The sequence below is a fragment of the Zingiber officinale genome, chromosome 2B (assembly GCF_018446385.1).
Source record: "Zingiber officinale cultivar Zhangliang chromosome 2B, Zo_v1.1, whole genome shotgun sequence".
NCBI lineage: Eukaryota > Viridiplantae > Streptophyta > Magnoliopsida > Zingiberales > Zingiberaceae > Zingiber > Zingiber officinale.
In genome coordinates, this window is record NC_055989.1 from 143,406,530 (window position 1) to 143,420,119 (window position 13,590).

Sequence of the window (13,590 nt, forward strand, 5' to 3'; positions counted from 1 at the left end):
CATATATAAAATATTTTTATATCAATTTTATTTAAATTATTTAAATTTCATTGAAATCATTTTTTGAAAAAAAAAATTATAGACGAAAATAAGGACAAATTGCATTTATATCCCATTATTTACTTTATTTTTAAAATACCTCTTAATGTTTTGTAATTATCAAAATCCCTTATTATTCACACTTCAGTCTTCACATGATAAAAATGGTGAGCAACAGGGTATTTTTAATAATAATATAAAAAAAAAATAACCGTCCTTTGATTTGGAAAAAATGGGGCTCTTTATTTTTATGTTTGCCCTAAAATTTTATCTTTACTAAAATAAAGGCATTAACGGCATCAACTTGCTCGGTAAGAATTCAAATCCAAACCAGAAGCCTGCAACTCTCGCTCACACACACGATCTATCTCTCTCTCCTTCTCTTCTGGAGAGGCACCGCAGCTCCAGAAGCGCCATCGTCTCCTGCATTCCTGATTCCTATGAACAACTGCGCGCGAGCAAGAGGCGGAGGAAGAGAAGGAGACCGGGGCAGCTCGGATCTGGTGGCGCTCCACTGCCACTGCTCCCGAGGCGGAGGAAGAGAAGTAGACCGGGGCAGCTCGGATCTGGTGGCGCTCCGCTGCCACTGCCCCCGAGGCCATGAAAGACCGAAGGAGAGTCGCCGCCTGATTTGCGAGAGCTTCTTCCAAGCGTTACTCCTATTACTTGTGGTTTTACCTTTTCGCCTTTCTTTGCTTCGCCCTCTTCGCCGCCATATCTTACTCCACATTCCGAGTCTTCACCAGGTTAGTTGTTGGATCGGAAATATCACTACTATTTTTTATTTGATTTGTGTGTTCTTTTGGATTTTTTTTTTGTGTCGTTCTCTTTCACTGCTTTGAATTGAGATCCATATCCTCTGTTGCCTTTGTGTTTTGTTCAAGATTTCTCTTAATTGAAATTTGCTTGGTTTTCCAATTTTTCCTCAGATTTTCTTTCTGTGAGATGGAAATTTAGTGTTGATGTTCACAGCAGTCTGCACCTCTTGTCTGGAAATTCTTTAGTTTAATCTCATGTTCCTCTAGTTTTTCTCCTATTTGATGGTGACAATTTGGCTTGATTCTTTTTTTATCTGAATTCTGACAGTTTCATCTAGACTGGTGTTGCTGCCGATCTGGAAGACGTCGGCCATCAATGCCCTTGTTTCCGATCACACCTTCCTCCGACGAGGCTCCGCCACCTCGAAGAGGGGTAGCAGAAAGCATCAACCCTTCGAGATCGAAGAAACCAGGCCCTCCTCTTTTTCCGATTCCCCAGTTCCCTCCCTCAATCCGACCTTCTTTGCATCTACTACCACCCCTCCTCACGCAGTCCCCACGTTCAGGTCACGGTCGTTGCCCCTTCCATGACGGCTCCGTCCATCAGCTGTCCCATTCGGCCTCGAGGCTTCTCCGTTTCCCTCTCCTCTGATCTACCCATACTCCACCCCCTGCCTTTCGACCACCTCACATACGCCGCCCTCGTAGACCCCAATGACAACTCCACCATCGTCTTCGCCATCGCCAAACGCTTCAATCTCCGCCCCGCCCGCCTCTCCGACCCCTCTCGGAGTCTCGGTTCGAGTGCTCCTTCGGCTAGAATTTCTCGAAGTCCAGGTACCTTCTGACTTCCCCTGCATTAACAGCAGCCCAGGAAATTATCCGCTGCAGCACCGCCGCCGAGCATCCCTTTCCGTCTCCGCTCTCGACCGCACTTCGATCATCCAATTGTATCTGTCAAGACGAAGGGCCGAGGCGTAGTCATTCGCCCTTCCATCGCCCGCCCTGCAATCCTCCTCACAAGCCAAATGCAAAAGCCGCACACCATGTGCGTCTGCACGATGCTGCGCAACCAAGCCAAGTTCCTCCCAGAATGAATCATTTACCACGCCCACGTTTGGGTTGAGCGCTGGTTCATATACGACAACAACGACAACGAGGACATCGAGCAATCCATTGGATCATCAATCTTCTTTTCTAATTACAGAGTCAGTCGCCGTCTGTGGCCCTGTGTTAAGACCCCAGGAAGCAGGATTTGCGCATTGTGCTCTTCTAGCCAGAAGCCACTGCGTGTGGATAGGATGCATTGACGTCAATGAGTTCTTGCACCTCCCCGCCAATCTCACACTGAACGATGTTCTCTAGAACTACTCGGGCATACCATGGATGGGGGAGCTCCGGAAGACTTCCTATTATTTTTGTCCCTCCGGAAGAAAGACCATACCTTTGGAAGGTGTCATGGTGGGATATACATGCTGGCTGTTAGTGTCTGAGCAGCACAAGTCAATTGTCTGGCCTGAGGCTCTGGATCCTTCTCTCATCAACTTAGTGCTCCATTTCCAACTGAAAGTACGTATGAGATATGTGAACATCGACAAGGAACTCATGGTGATCAGCCATTACAAGTATCAAGTGTGGGAAGTGTTTGAGGAGAAATTTCACTGTAGAGTAGCTACCTACGTTGCAGACTGGTTGAACGAGGAGAATGTGGGATCCAAGGACCAGGCTCCGGGACTGGGGACAAAGATAGTGGAGCACCTGATTGGTTGAGTTGGTTCTGTGAGGTTAACGACACAGGATGGGATTGCTGTTTTTTAACTTTGTTGACTGGAGTAGTGGTCTTTTTCCATGGCAGAAGGAAAAACTTAATTCTATTCATCAAATCAAGATAGAGAATGTCATAATGAGAACCACATGTTGAAATAGGTGTTTTGACAAATGTTGAAGGTTAAGCCTAATTCTTTTGTTGTTTATCCATCTTGTTACTTAGGGTATCCTTCTCATTCTTATAACTTATAGTTCAGAAGAATCATTCTTTTGCAGATAAGAGACATCCCCCTTGCAATCACAGGGGGAATGAATTGAACAAAAGCTTAGACTTGTGACTACTTGATGGATGGTCTTTAATTTCTTTTCTTTTACAGGATTAGTAATTAAGGACCTATTTTGTTCAAAAAGGTAAGCTTTGTTGTAGATTGAATACTGTTAACCAAAGGTGATGATGCTTTATGTAGCATAGCTTGTGTTCTAGACATGGATATTATACGTGCATCTGGTCCTGTAAGAACCTTGTTCACAAATAATTAAAAGATTTAGACTGAAGTGCTCTGATAAAAGTTTGAGATCATTTGTTACAACCTTATCATTCTTCTTTTTCTTTTACCTTTTCCTTTTTGACCTTTATCCAGTGTTATCAGTAACCTTCATAGCAGAATATAATTGCCTCTATTGTCAAAAGCCATTTATGTAGCTAGGTTTTATCTCCATCAAGTCAATGCTGGCAGTCTCCAGAAGATCCAAGAACCTGCGCATCTCATCTCACGGGTTGTCATCCGGTAAGATTTTTAAAGTTTATTTTATGGTTTTCTCAGGACCTTGTCAAACAAATATTATGATCTCCTAGGTTGACACTTGCAAGGATTAAGCCAGTTTGTTATTTTACATTTTTTTTGTTCAAAGAAAGATTCCATGAGAGCTGTGCTGTTTAAAACTAATTAGTTAATACTGAAAAAAACTGGTGAAGATAACAGCAACAAGTTGCGATGTCAGTTGGTGTGGGAATGCTATAAGACTTCAAGATAGTTTTAATGACTTTTTAAATGAAAGATGAGATTGGGGAAGGGGTCCAACTTTGCTGAGCTAGTGAACTGTGGGGTTGTTTCAAATGGGGATCAATCCAAACCGAGGTTGTGTATGAATTATTAGAACCTTGGAAAGTTCCATAATGTGAACAAGTCAAAATTAATAATCATTATTCTGCTTTGTCTTACGACTTCTTTGTAGACTTTTCTTCTTGTTCTCATTGAATCGTTTTACCTTTCTTTCTGAAATAGAATTTTATTTGTAAAGATAGTGTTCTCCTCTGGTCAACTACAATTCTGTTTGGTTATTAATTCCTGAGTTAGTCTATTGAGCTGGCCAGTGCGGTGCAATTTTGAAGCACTGCTCTTACAATCTTTGCCATGTTTTTCACTGAACTGGTGGTTTTGCTCTTCCTTGGTGCCACCAACATTCAATTATAATTAATTATGATTGCTTCACATCTTAACGACCGAAATTAAATGTTTAAAGGTGTGTTTGATTCATGAATATAATTGTTACGAAATGATATAAATTATTTATTAGAAATGTAATACACAGGATGGTTTTTATTTCTTTGTTTGGTTTATAAAATTATTATAAATAATAAATAAATATCTTTGAATGTGTTTTGTCCAATTAATCCAATTTGAACGGAGTACCAACTTTCACATAGCAAGCTAAAACAACATTTTTTTCTACAGAAATGGCATATATAGGCAAGTCTATTTGGTCAACCTTAATGTATTCATAAAATATTGAATTGCTTATAATATAAACAGCCACATGATTGTTATAATGTATATTTATTGATCTAATATTATTAGTAATAAGATTATAAAATGAAGTCTTAATCCACTTCATTGTTAGTTTGTATTCTTGTTCTGTACTCAGTTTCAACACTAGAACTTGCTACAACATTTTCCCTTTTATGATTTACCATGTTAATATACCTCCCAATATGTAAAGAATCTTAAGCTGAACTTTCAATCAATTATAGTTCCTCATGCTTCTTATAGAGTAATTTTTCCCTAGGGATCCTTTAATTAATGTAGGGTACTGAACACTGCTTTCCTATATCACTTCTTCAGTTTTTTTGGTGGAGGATTTTGGTGGTGAGGAGAGATGGGTAGATCTCATAGCAAAGAGAAGAAAGGCAACTTTATTGGGGTAGAACCGAACCTCATAGATTCTGACACCAAGTGAAAACTTAAAAAAAATTATTCACCATCAAATAGAAAAACAACCCATATATTTATAGATTATAGAATAACTAACCTAAAAATTAGAAACTTACAGTGAATAACATAGTAACCAAGCAATTAGACTTGATGATATAATGAATGGATAGTTTATCCCTGTTCTAATAGAGGCCTACAATAATGTTTGTAGAAAAGCACTGTAGTAAATAGATTTTGATTCGATTAGCACCGTCAATCAATATCATGAGAATGCTAGATTATGCAGTTCTTTAATAACTTACACCTATATAGAGAGTAATAAAGATGAGTGAAAACTAAGGTACAAGTACAAGATGCTAAGTGTTATCTCTAGAAAAGAAAGAATAAACATAAAAGAAGCCTAAAAGAACTAAATATACCTGTTTCAGAAGGGGTCTAAGGGAAGTTACTTATAGAACATAGTCCTAAACTGGCTTCAAAGGTTGGTTGATTCTTCTTCAGTTTTACTACAGCTCAGTTAACTTGAAAAAATCTTTCAAGTTTGTTTTTTCTAATGAAATCTTCTACATCTTTCAAGTTTGTTTTTTCTAATGAAATCTTCTACGGCTTGCTTGGACCAAGAAAAATCACCTTTAGAATCCTAAGAACTTGAGACTGACAATTTATCATGGTTATTTATGCTCAATGGACAACCAAGAACAAAAAAAAAAGAATGTGAAGAAATGATAACCAGGAATATGTGTTTCAACTTTTGTGTTAGAATCAATAGCTTCTAGAAACAGCTAAGTAAACAGCATAAACAGCCGGGTACCTGCTCTGAATAGACTTCAAGGTGCTCAAACAAGGAAAGAAGAACAAAGACTAGCAGTTATCAGTGCAAGGCAACCAATTGCTCAAATATTTAGAAAGCATTTGCATACATGAATGAACTTATTCTGACAGGTATTGGGGTTTCTATGCAAGTAAAAGTAGCATCTTAAACTCTGTTCTGAATTCTGACAAAGTCGATTAGATGCTTGGGAGCAGCAAGTGAAGATTATACGAGCAGCAAGTGAAGATTATATAGCCACTGCAAAGCAGCCTTTTGGTAACTTCCTTTACATGTTTTTCAATTATACGTTATTAGAATTCTGTCTAGAGTACATCCTTGCTCAAAATAACTGGATGGAAAGTAATGTCCCGTCCATCATGTTGATGCCATATTGCTAGTACACTAGCACATGCAGTAAATATGAATATAAGAGTCATTTACTTCTTCTGAAGTAAAATTTTAAAGGATTGCTACGCAAAAAGGTATTCGTCAATTAGAGGGTACTCCACTGGATCATATGAATACTCACCGTTCAATTCCGAACTATCATACCAATTACTTTCAACATCAGTAGTAGGTGTTGAGTCACCATATTGGTAGATCTCCGCACTGCTGAAACCCAAATTCTCAATGCTACCAATCTTCTGAAGTGAACATAGATGCACATCCTCAGGCAAAGAGTCTGCTTCTGTCTCGCCATTAAGACTGAATTCATATGTGAGAGGAAAATATCCTTGGCTGTATTTGTCATTAAGGTAACAATCTTGTATGCTTGGTGATCCTGCTACTTTACAACCTGCTCCAATGTCTTGGGCATTTACTGCTCCACGCTTTACTTGAACAGGTATAGCAGTGAAGTGCCCATTTCTGTAATCTGTTAGGACAGGTTTCATTTCAAATAGATCTTTCACGTCCTTCTCACTGGTACAAGTAGCTGAGATGAATGCTGGTAGAGTGGATGAATACTGATGAAAAGAAGGATCAAGGTTTTGATCAACATAAGTCAAGCATGAGTACTCTGATAATATGTTACAACTTTCTTGTTTTGGGTATTGCATGAACTGCATCATTGGAGTTCCACTAAGCAAAGGCTTGTGCTTTGGTGTTGCAGGCTCACATGCCTTAATATCAGTCATCTTGTCATTGAAAGAAAGCAATACACTCAAGTGTGGGGCATTGTTGATCTTCGAAGCACATAAAACATCATTTGATGGTACTTTCTTACTTCCTATTATTTGAACTGGCTCTATTTTCTTTGGTTCACTAATATGAACACTGGGAACAATCCCTTGAGTTTGAAAATTCTCAGTCGTGCTTGTGTATGTGGTTAGCTCACTCTCTGACTGAATGTTTGTTGAGGAATTGAACCCATTGTTTCCTCTATTTTCGCCGTTCATAAAGTCAGATGACAGATTTCCACTACACGCACGCCCTTCATTCTGCCTTTGTAGTCTAATCAAATAAAGTCGATATTTCTGCAGTAGAAAAAATTATTTATTTTTAGAGATCACCTACATGTACTTTGATGCAAGACCACATTTGTTTATGAAAACAAGACATTTTCAAATTTGAAACTCGACAGTAAAGATGGCAACTATAGCCAAAACAATGTTAATGAAGCACTTGCTAGACATATATATATCAGCCAAAACAAAGAATGCTGCAATTTGTTTCTATAAGAATACAACAAATTATACAAATATGAAACTTTGCTTTCTTTTATCTGGAACTGAAAAATCTCTTAATAAATTGAGAATGTAGCTACCAAACTCATATTAATGATTTGCATGAGAAATATTTCAGCCAAAGAAATACAAGTATATTATTGCAGTTTGTCAGGGATCCATACTTCACACCATAGACAGAAGTGCTAGTCATTGTTTTCAAACTTATGAATTAGTTTCGTGTGCATATATTTTCATCTTATTGGTGAAGTTTGGCTTAAGCATTTTCTTACAAGTTAACAGCTTAGTTCTTGAATCTCACAACAATCTTAATATATAGTTCATACCTGCAGATGGCTCGCGACATTTTCTCTTGTGAGGCCAGGTACATTCATCAAATCGAGTATTTTCTTGGGACCAACTTCTGCAAGAACACATGGTAGTCATGGAACTGTAAAAACCATTATTATATATCTTAAAGAAACTATCATGAAGAATATCTGCATTATCATTCTAATCCAAAGGGGATATGAAACTATGTGAGCTTCATCTATTAATTAGCTAATACTCACTGTCAAATCCAATTTGATTCACAGCATTTACAAATTTCTGATGAAGATCAACAGACCAAACTACTCTTGCTTTCTTTACTGTAGAGGGATCATTGAATTCATGGTCAACGAATTCTTTACTCTCTAAATCCTTCCGTTTCCGCACAGAGCTCATTTCAGTTCCGGCTACATATTGTCTGTCATCAGGATCTTCAGATCCATTTCTTAGAATGTTGGTATCCTCATGGATGTTATGAGTTTCTATATCTTTCAACTCATGCATTCTCTTTCTGTAAACATGTTGCCATATGTTTCTTAGCTCCTTCATTCTCACAGGTTTAAGAAGGTAATCGCAAGCACCATGTTGAACACCTTTCATTACTCTACTTGTCTCCCCATCTATAGACATCACTGCAATGGTCATTAAGTACATGGATATAAAACTTACTATGGTTGATGAAAGAGCAGGACAAATTACAGGAAATGGATTGAATGCTGAAAGAGTTGGATTTTGATAACTAACTTATTACAGGTAGATCCATTTCAAGCCCAACTTGCTCAAGAAGCTTGAAACCATCCATGTCCGGCATGTTCACATCGCTGATTACAATATCAAATCGATCTCTCTTTCCACGGAGCATGTCCAGAGCTTCTGTTGCTAAACTGCATGTAGTTACTGTGGCAGGCATGAAAATAATTAGAAAACAAACTACAGATCTCTCCGCTTAAGCTGTTAAACATGTCTTGATTTAATGGAATACTTTTTTTTCCAGGTATCAGATACCAAACACTTATTTGCATTAGGACAATTAGTTTCTTAAACAAAAATAATTTCAAAAACTTCATTCAAATGTGAACTACTACTATATGCTTTTGTGTAAGCTGCTAAGAACATCTTGACTTAATGCAACCTTTTTCTTATCAGGTATCAGATTTTAAGCACTTCTATACACCAGTATCAGAAAAGAACGCATGGTACAAAACCTATCTCCAATTGAAATTTTCTTTCGTCAAAAACATTTGCACAAAACATCTGTTTGGGCTGATGATTGTACTTTATCTATAACTATGCTACTTGGACTTGGGGTAGATATTAGGTGTTCACTCAGAGTTAGTAACAATATTCAATACAGGTACTGGGTTAGATAGAACCCAATTGTCACAAGAAGTATGATCAAGCACGAGAAAAGGAATCAAAGATGTACATTGGCTAACAATAATTTTCATACTACAGTTTTCTGACTTTATACTTCTAATGGACAAAATCGACCATAATAATAAGACAATTATGGCTTGCTTGGGAGCCATATTGTTCCAAGGGAAAAAAAAAGAATCAATGTAACACTCTAAACCCTAGTTTAGTCCCATATAGAGAATTTGGGCAACTAAGAGGGAATATAATATTGGATGGACGAGATACTATTAAGTTGAATTAAATATTTTAGGTGAGGAGTTGAAAAGGATTGTCTTTGTAATGGCTAATTTCACTAGTTGTAGAGCACTTTATGCAATACTCGATGATTTAGAGATTGTAGAGCACATACTTTCCTTTCTTTCCACGAGAAACCATAATAAGTCGGGTCGAAGAAAATATCTTGACATACTTCTTGATATTTCTATATTAAAAAAATATGATGCTTGTTCAAGATCATTTTGATTTCCATGAGAAACCATAATAAGTAGGATTGGAGAGAAAATATCTTGTCATACTTCGTCATGATATTTCTATACCAATTCAAGATCTTTCATTTGGATAGATTTTAAGAGAATTTGCTTAATAAATTGAATACCTAGAGAGTCATCATCAATAATTAAGTTATAATTCATATAAACCAAGACAAATATGTTGCCTTTGTCTATGAAAGCTAGAAATGAAGAATAATCATTATAAATTTGTTAAGAACCAGCCTATTATAGCACTATTTTTAGCTTAGCAAACTAACTTGTGCTTGCTTCAAACCATAGAGAGCTTCTCTTGGTTTGTATACTTTGTTATAGGAGAACCATTGTATCGCAGTGAAAGTTTATATATATATAGGCCACCATTGGGAACACATTTTTCACATCTAGTTAAAATATATTGAGTTCAAACATCTGCTATAGAAATTATGGTGCTGACAACAATCATCTTGACCATAGGATCAAAAGTTTCATTGTTGTCTGCCCTTTTTCTTTTTACTACCCTCATGCCACTGAGAAAGCTTTATATTGATCTAAGAATCTAGCTGATTTCAAATTGATAGGGTACACTCATCTTGATCTGACCACAAGATAATCTAGTTGACGTGGTACCATATCCCATGTGTGATTTACTACCAAGGTTTTAAGCTTTTTCTCAATAGCTTTGCACCTTTTTGCAATCCATTGTTTGTTTAAAGGAACTAGGAATAGGGAATGAAGCAAGTTTAGAAAATAAGAAGCAACAACTTAGTGCCTAATTGTATGAGTAGATTTATGTCAAGTGGTAAGGTGTGATGCAACAATGGTTCCTCTCTTGTGGCCAGCTTTAATTATGGCGTTTTAATAATTTGGAAATGTGATTTAAGATAGACATTTATAGTTAATTATTTACATCAAGTCTGTCAATCATGAACCGCACCTATTAGTATGTATAAGCTCAAGAATAAAACTAGAATGACTTCCACTACCAAAAAAGGCAAAGTGTGAGAATCTACAAGAGCATAATCTTTATAATTATTGCGGATATTAGTTCTAGAATCAAGTTTGATTAAGTAAAGTTCCATTAGGAAGCAAGAAATACAGATTTGAAGAAAGCATGTGGATGACTAAGATAACAACACCAAAACCTTCATAATTCTATTTAAAATTTTATTTCAGTAGAAAGTGGGAGTAAAATAATAAGTTTGTGATTGTTCCTTGTTTCCAAAGTTCAAGACAATAATTTGTTTGAATCTGATTCAATCAGGCATGTGGATAAATATATTTTTATGGATTAGATTTGATCTAGTTGAACACTCAGATAGTGCAAAAAAAGTGAGCTTGTTTCCTTCAGTCTCTGAATCAGATTTGAATAGGATTTGATGTGTTCTCATGGGATCAGATCTTGAACAGATCCAAGATAGGGCATAAGATATGATGTGTTCCTATGTGAGAAAATAGGGCACGACCATAGCTGCTGGACTAAAAATTTTTGGTAGATTTTTCTGTTAATGGTTTAGCCTTACAAAGAGCTTAATGCAAGAACTCAAGTAGTCGACGACAAACAGCTAGGACATGATTAGTTATTGTACAAAGTGAATAAATTTGATGGCATGAAACATCATAACTAGTATTCTTTACTTAATATACTTCGACAATAAAACTAAAGATAGTTATGGTTACCATGTTTTATCCAAACAATTACGAGCTCATGGGTTTTGGTTTAGCAATTTATACGAGGTCCTCGACAAAGAGTTAGCTTGGATGCAGAATCCTTGAGCAAACTTAAAACTGCACGGATATGAGGCCATAAAGTTCGAAAACTACTATTTTGAACCTAAGAAAGGAATGCCCCTTTCTCTTATGGAAAACACCCTACAAAACAAAGTAAATTTAAACAATGATGACTAAAAAAAACTCTCAGAATGTTCAGATAGGTGCAGAAATTGCTTGACACAAAAATAAGAAACCCCCTTTTACATACTCATGGAAGTAACAATATTCTACACTTTCTAGTTCCTCCAATTTCAAAAACATCAAGAAATTTGAAACTAAAAAAACTCATTCCCATCATATACTAGATATCTAGCAATATGTGCACTAACCCTAATTTTCAAATCCCAATAAACCCACCATCAACAAGGGATGCCATCCTACTAATACGCAAAAATTTTAGAAAATGTAAACATTAAGTCTTTTTTACAAACACCACAGCTACAAGTGAAATAGGAGGTACAGATCAACTAAAGTACCTTCATAGGAGCACTTCTTGAGCATCTTCTCAAGGATCTTCAACCAGGTGGGATCATCGTCGACGATGAGCACCCGTAGGCCGGCGGGGAAGGCCTCAGCTCTGGAGGTAGGCAATGGGTTCTCCATTGATTCCTGAGGAGCAGATGAGGATGTGACTGTGGTAGAGAAACTAGAGGATAGTAAGGTAAGGTAAAAGGAAGTGCTTCAGTGGCAGACTTAAGTGTGATGTACTGTTATTTTAAGTGAAAAGTGGGAAGTCTTTTGCAAAGAATACTGGCGCCAGTTCGTTAACTGTCCTCAACCCTTCCTTTTGCTATATATGTGGACATGACTAAACTTGCTTACTGCATTAATTTGTTAATGACTCATTTTCTCCTGCAGCACCATAAACTGAATTGTTTATGGCTCATCTGGTGTGGACAAGCATGGCAGAGAGTCCCACAAAGCTCAACTTTGGTGGACTACATCCCTCCCTTTAATTATCCTCCCTTAAAGTAGGTGCTCTATCGATGCTCTGATATAATTTTGAATGTCTTATCATTGTCTATGGTGGCTCTTTTCTGTATGTTAATCCCTCCTTCGAAACCCTACTCTTTTCTTCCATTACATATGATCAAAATGACCAGTTGACACTTGGTTTCATGATTGCCTATGTTGCCTTGAGTCATCCCTGGAGATTGTCGACATTGACATTTGAACACTTTTGGACTTTGTGTTATGCATATGAACCAAGTTGAGTGGTTTAGCTTAGATTAAGTTGTAGTTTAGCAGATTCTACATACCATTAAGTGAAAAGTAGTTGCGAAAGCAACAAGTTCTTTGGTCTTTTTGACTTTTCTTGAACTCTTTGTTTATACGAAGACTCGTTTTTGCAACGAGAATTGAAATTCTTGTAATGGTAAAAGTATACTAGCCAGTAAAACCAGCATTTATACCGATAGAACTCACTTTCATACTCTCACAGTAGGATTTCCAAAGGCCAGAAAGGTAATCAGCAGGGAATTTGGAATGTGACCGGGCATTAGTGAACCCACTCAGAAAGCTTCTAAGAGGGACACCAAAAGGAGAAAAAGAAAAAGGGAAAATCGAAAGTGGGGAAGAAGGAATGTCCATTTGTTAAATCAGCACTCACTCATCCCCCATCACTTGGTGGATTCTCTAATAATTCACTACATTTGGTTGATGAATTTGGAATAGCCTTTAACTCGAATTGTTTATGCATTTGAGTGGAGAAGCTATCAGACCTTACAGGAAACTGCAAGGAGTAAAAACTCCACCCAGCTTTGTAGCCAATGAATTTGTTTATCAGTTTTGAGATTCCTCTTTATCTTCAGTAATCCTCTTGGTGGTCTTCCTCATGCTAAAATCACCTTTTAGAGCCACTTGAGTGTAGATAAGTTTCTTTGTCTCTTCTTCATGTGATCATGTCGAGCACGGGAGGAAAGCTACAACAGTCAAATGAATTGGCTCGTACGAGATGAATTTTCAAAGGGATCTATACCAAACTGAATAAAAATCAAACCGAAAGGTAAGAAAGATTGTTCAAGTAGTGAAAATGTTGGTGGGTCTAGTAAAACACAATGAGCGGCATAAGCTCATGATTCGCGAATGATATGAGGACTAGCTCATCTAGTTTTTTGCCGTAGGTCACTATTAGTCATTTATAAATTAGAATTCATCTACTAAATGTAACAGTTGTTTAGAGTTTGCATATCACTTCCGCATTTGATGAGTTATTGACAAACGATGATTTTGAAGTCCAAGTTGAAAATGGATCCTCAAATGGAGTAGGCACATGTTAAGGAGCATTCATCTCAAGTATTACCATCGACGCATAAAAAGGAAGATATTGACCAAGTTTAGAATACTTGGTCA

At 37.1% G+C, this 13,590-nt stretch overlaps 1 protein-coding gene, 1 long non-coding RNA gene and 1 pseudogene across 3 annotated transcripts; 2 read left to right on the forward strand and 1 right to left on the reverse strand.

Moving 5' to 3' along the window:
• The first annotated feature begins 355 nt into the window (after positions 1–355).
• On the forward strand, positions 356–5,723 carry LOC122047541 (annotated as a pseudogene).
• Positions 5,646–12,106, reverse strand: LOC122047539 (two-component response regulator ORR26-like). The gene is made up of 5 exons (XM_042608897.1): positions 11,715–12,106; positions 8,327–8,479; positions 7,825–8,214; positions 7,600–7,676; positions 5,646–7,063 (listed from the first exon to the last, which is right to left on the reverse strand). The coding sequence occupies exons 1-5, from the start codon at positions 11,839–11,841 to the stop codon at positions 6,059–6,061; spliced, it is 1,752 nt and encodes a 583-aa protein (XP_042464831.1). The 5' UTR covers positions 11,842–12,106; the 3' UTR covers positions 5,646–6,058.
• Positions 6,202–13,003, forward strand: LOC122047542. 2 transcript variants are annotated; one of them, XR_006130588.1, is made up of 7 exons: positions 6,202–6,343; positions 6,433–6,574; positions 6,700–6,801; positions 7,606–7,691; positions 8,729–8,778; positions 12,097–12,209; positions 12,680–13,003. It is a non-coding gene; the product is annotated as an uncharacterized LOC122047542 (long non-coding RNA). The 2 variants fall into 2 exon arrangements; XR_006130589.1 differs by having other exon boundaries at positions 12,683–13,003.
• The last annotated feature ends 587 nt before the right edge of the window (positions 13,004–13,590 follow it).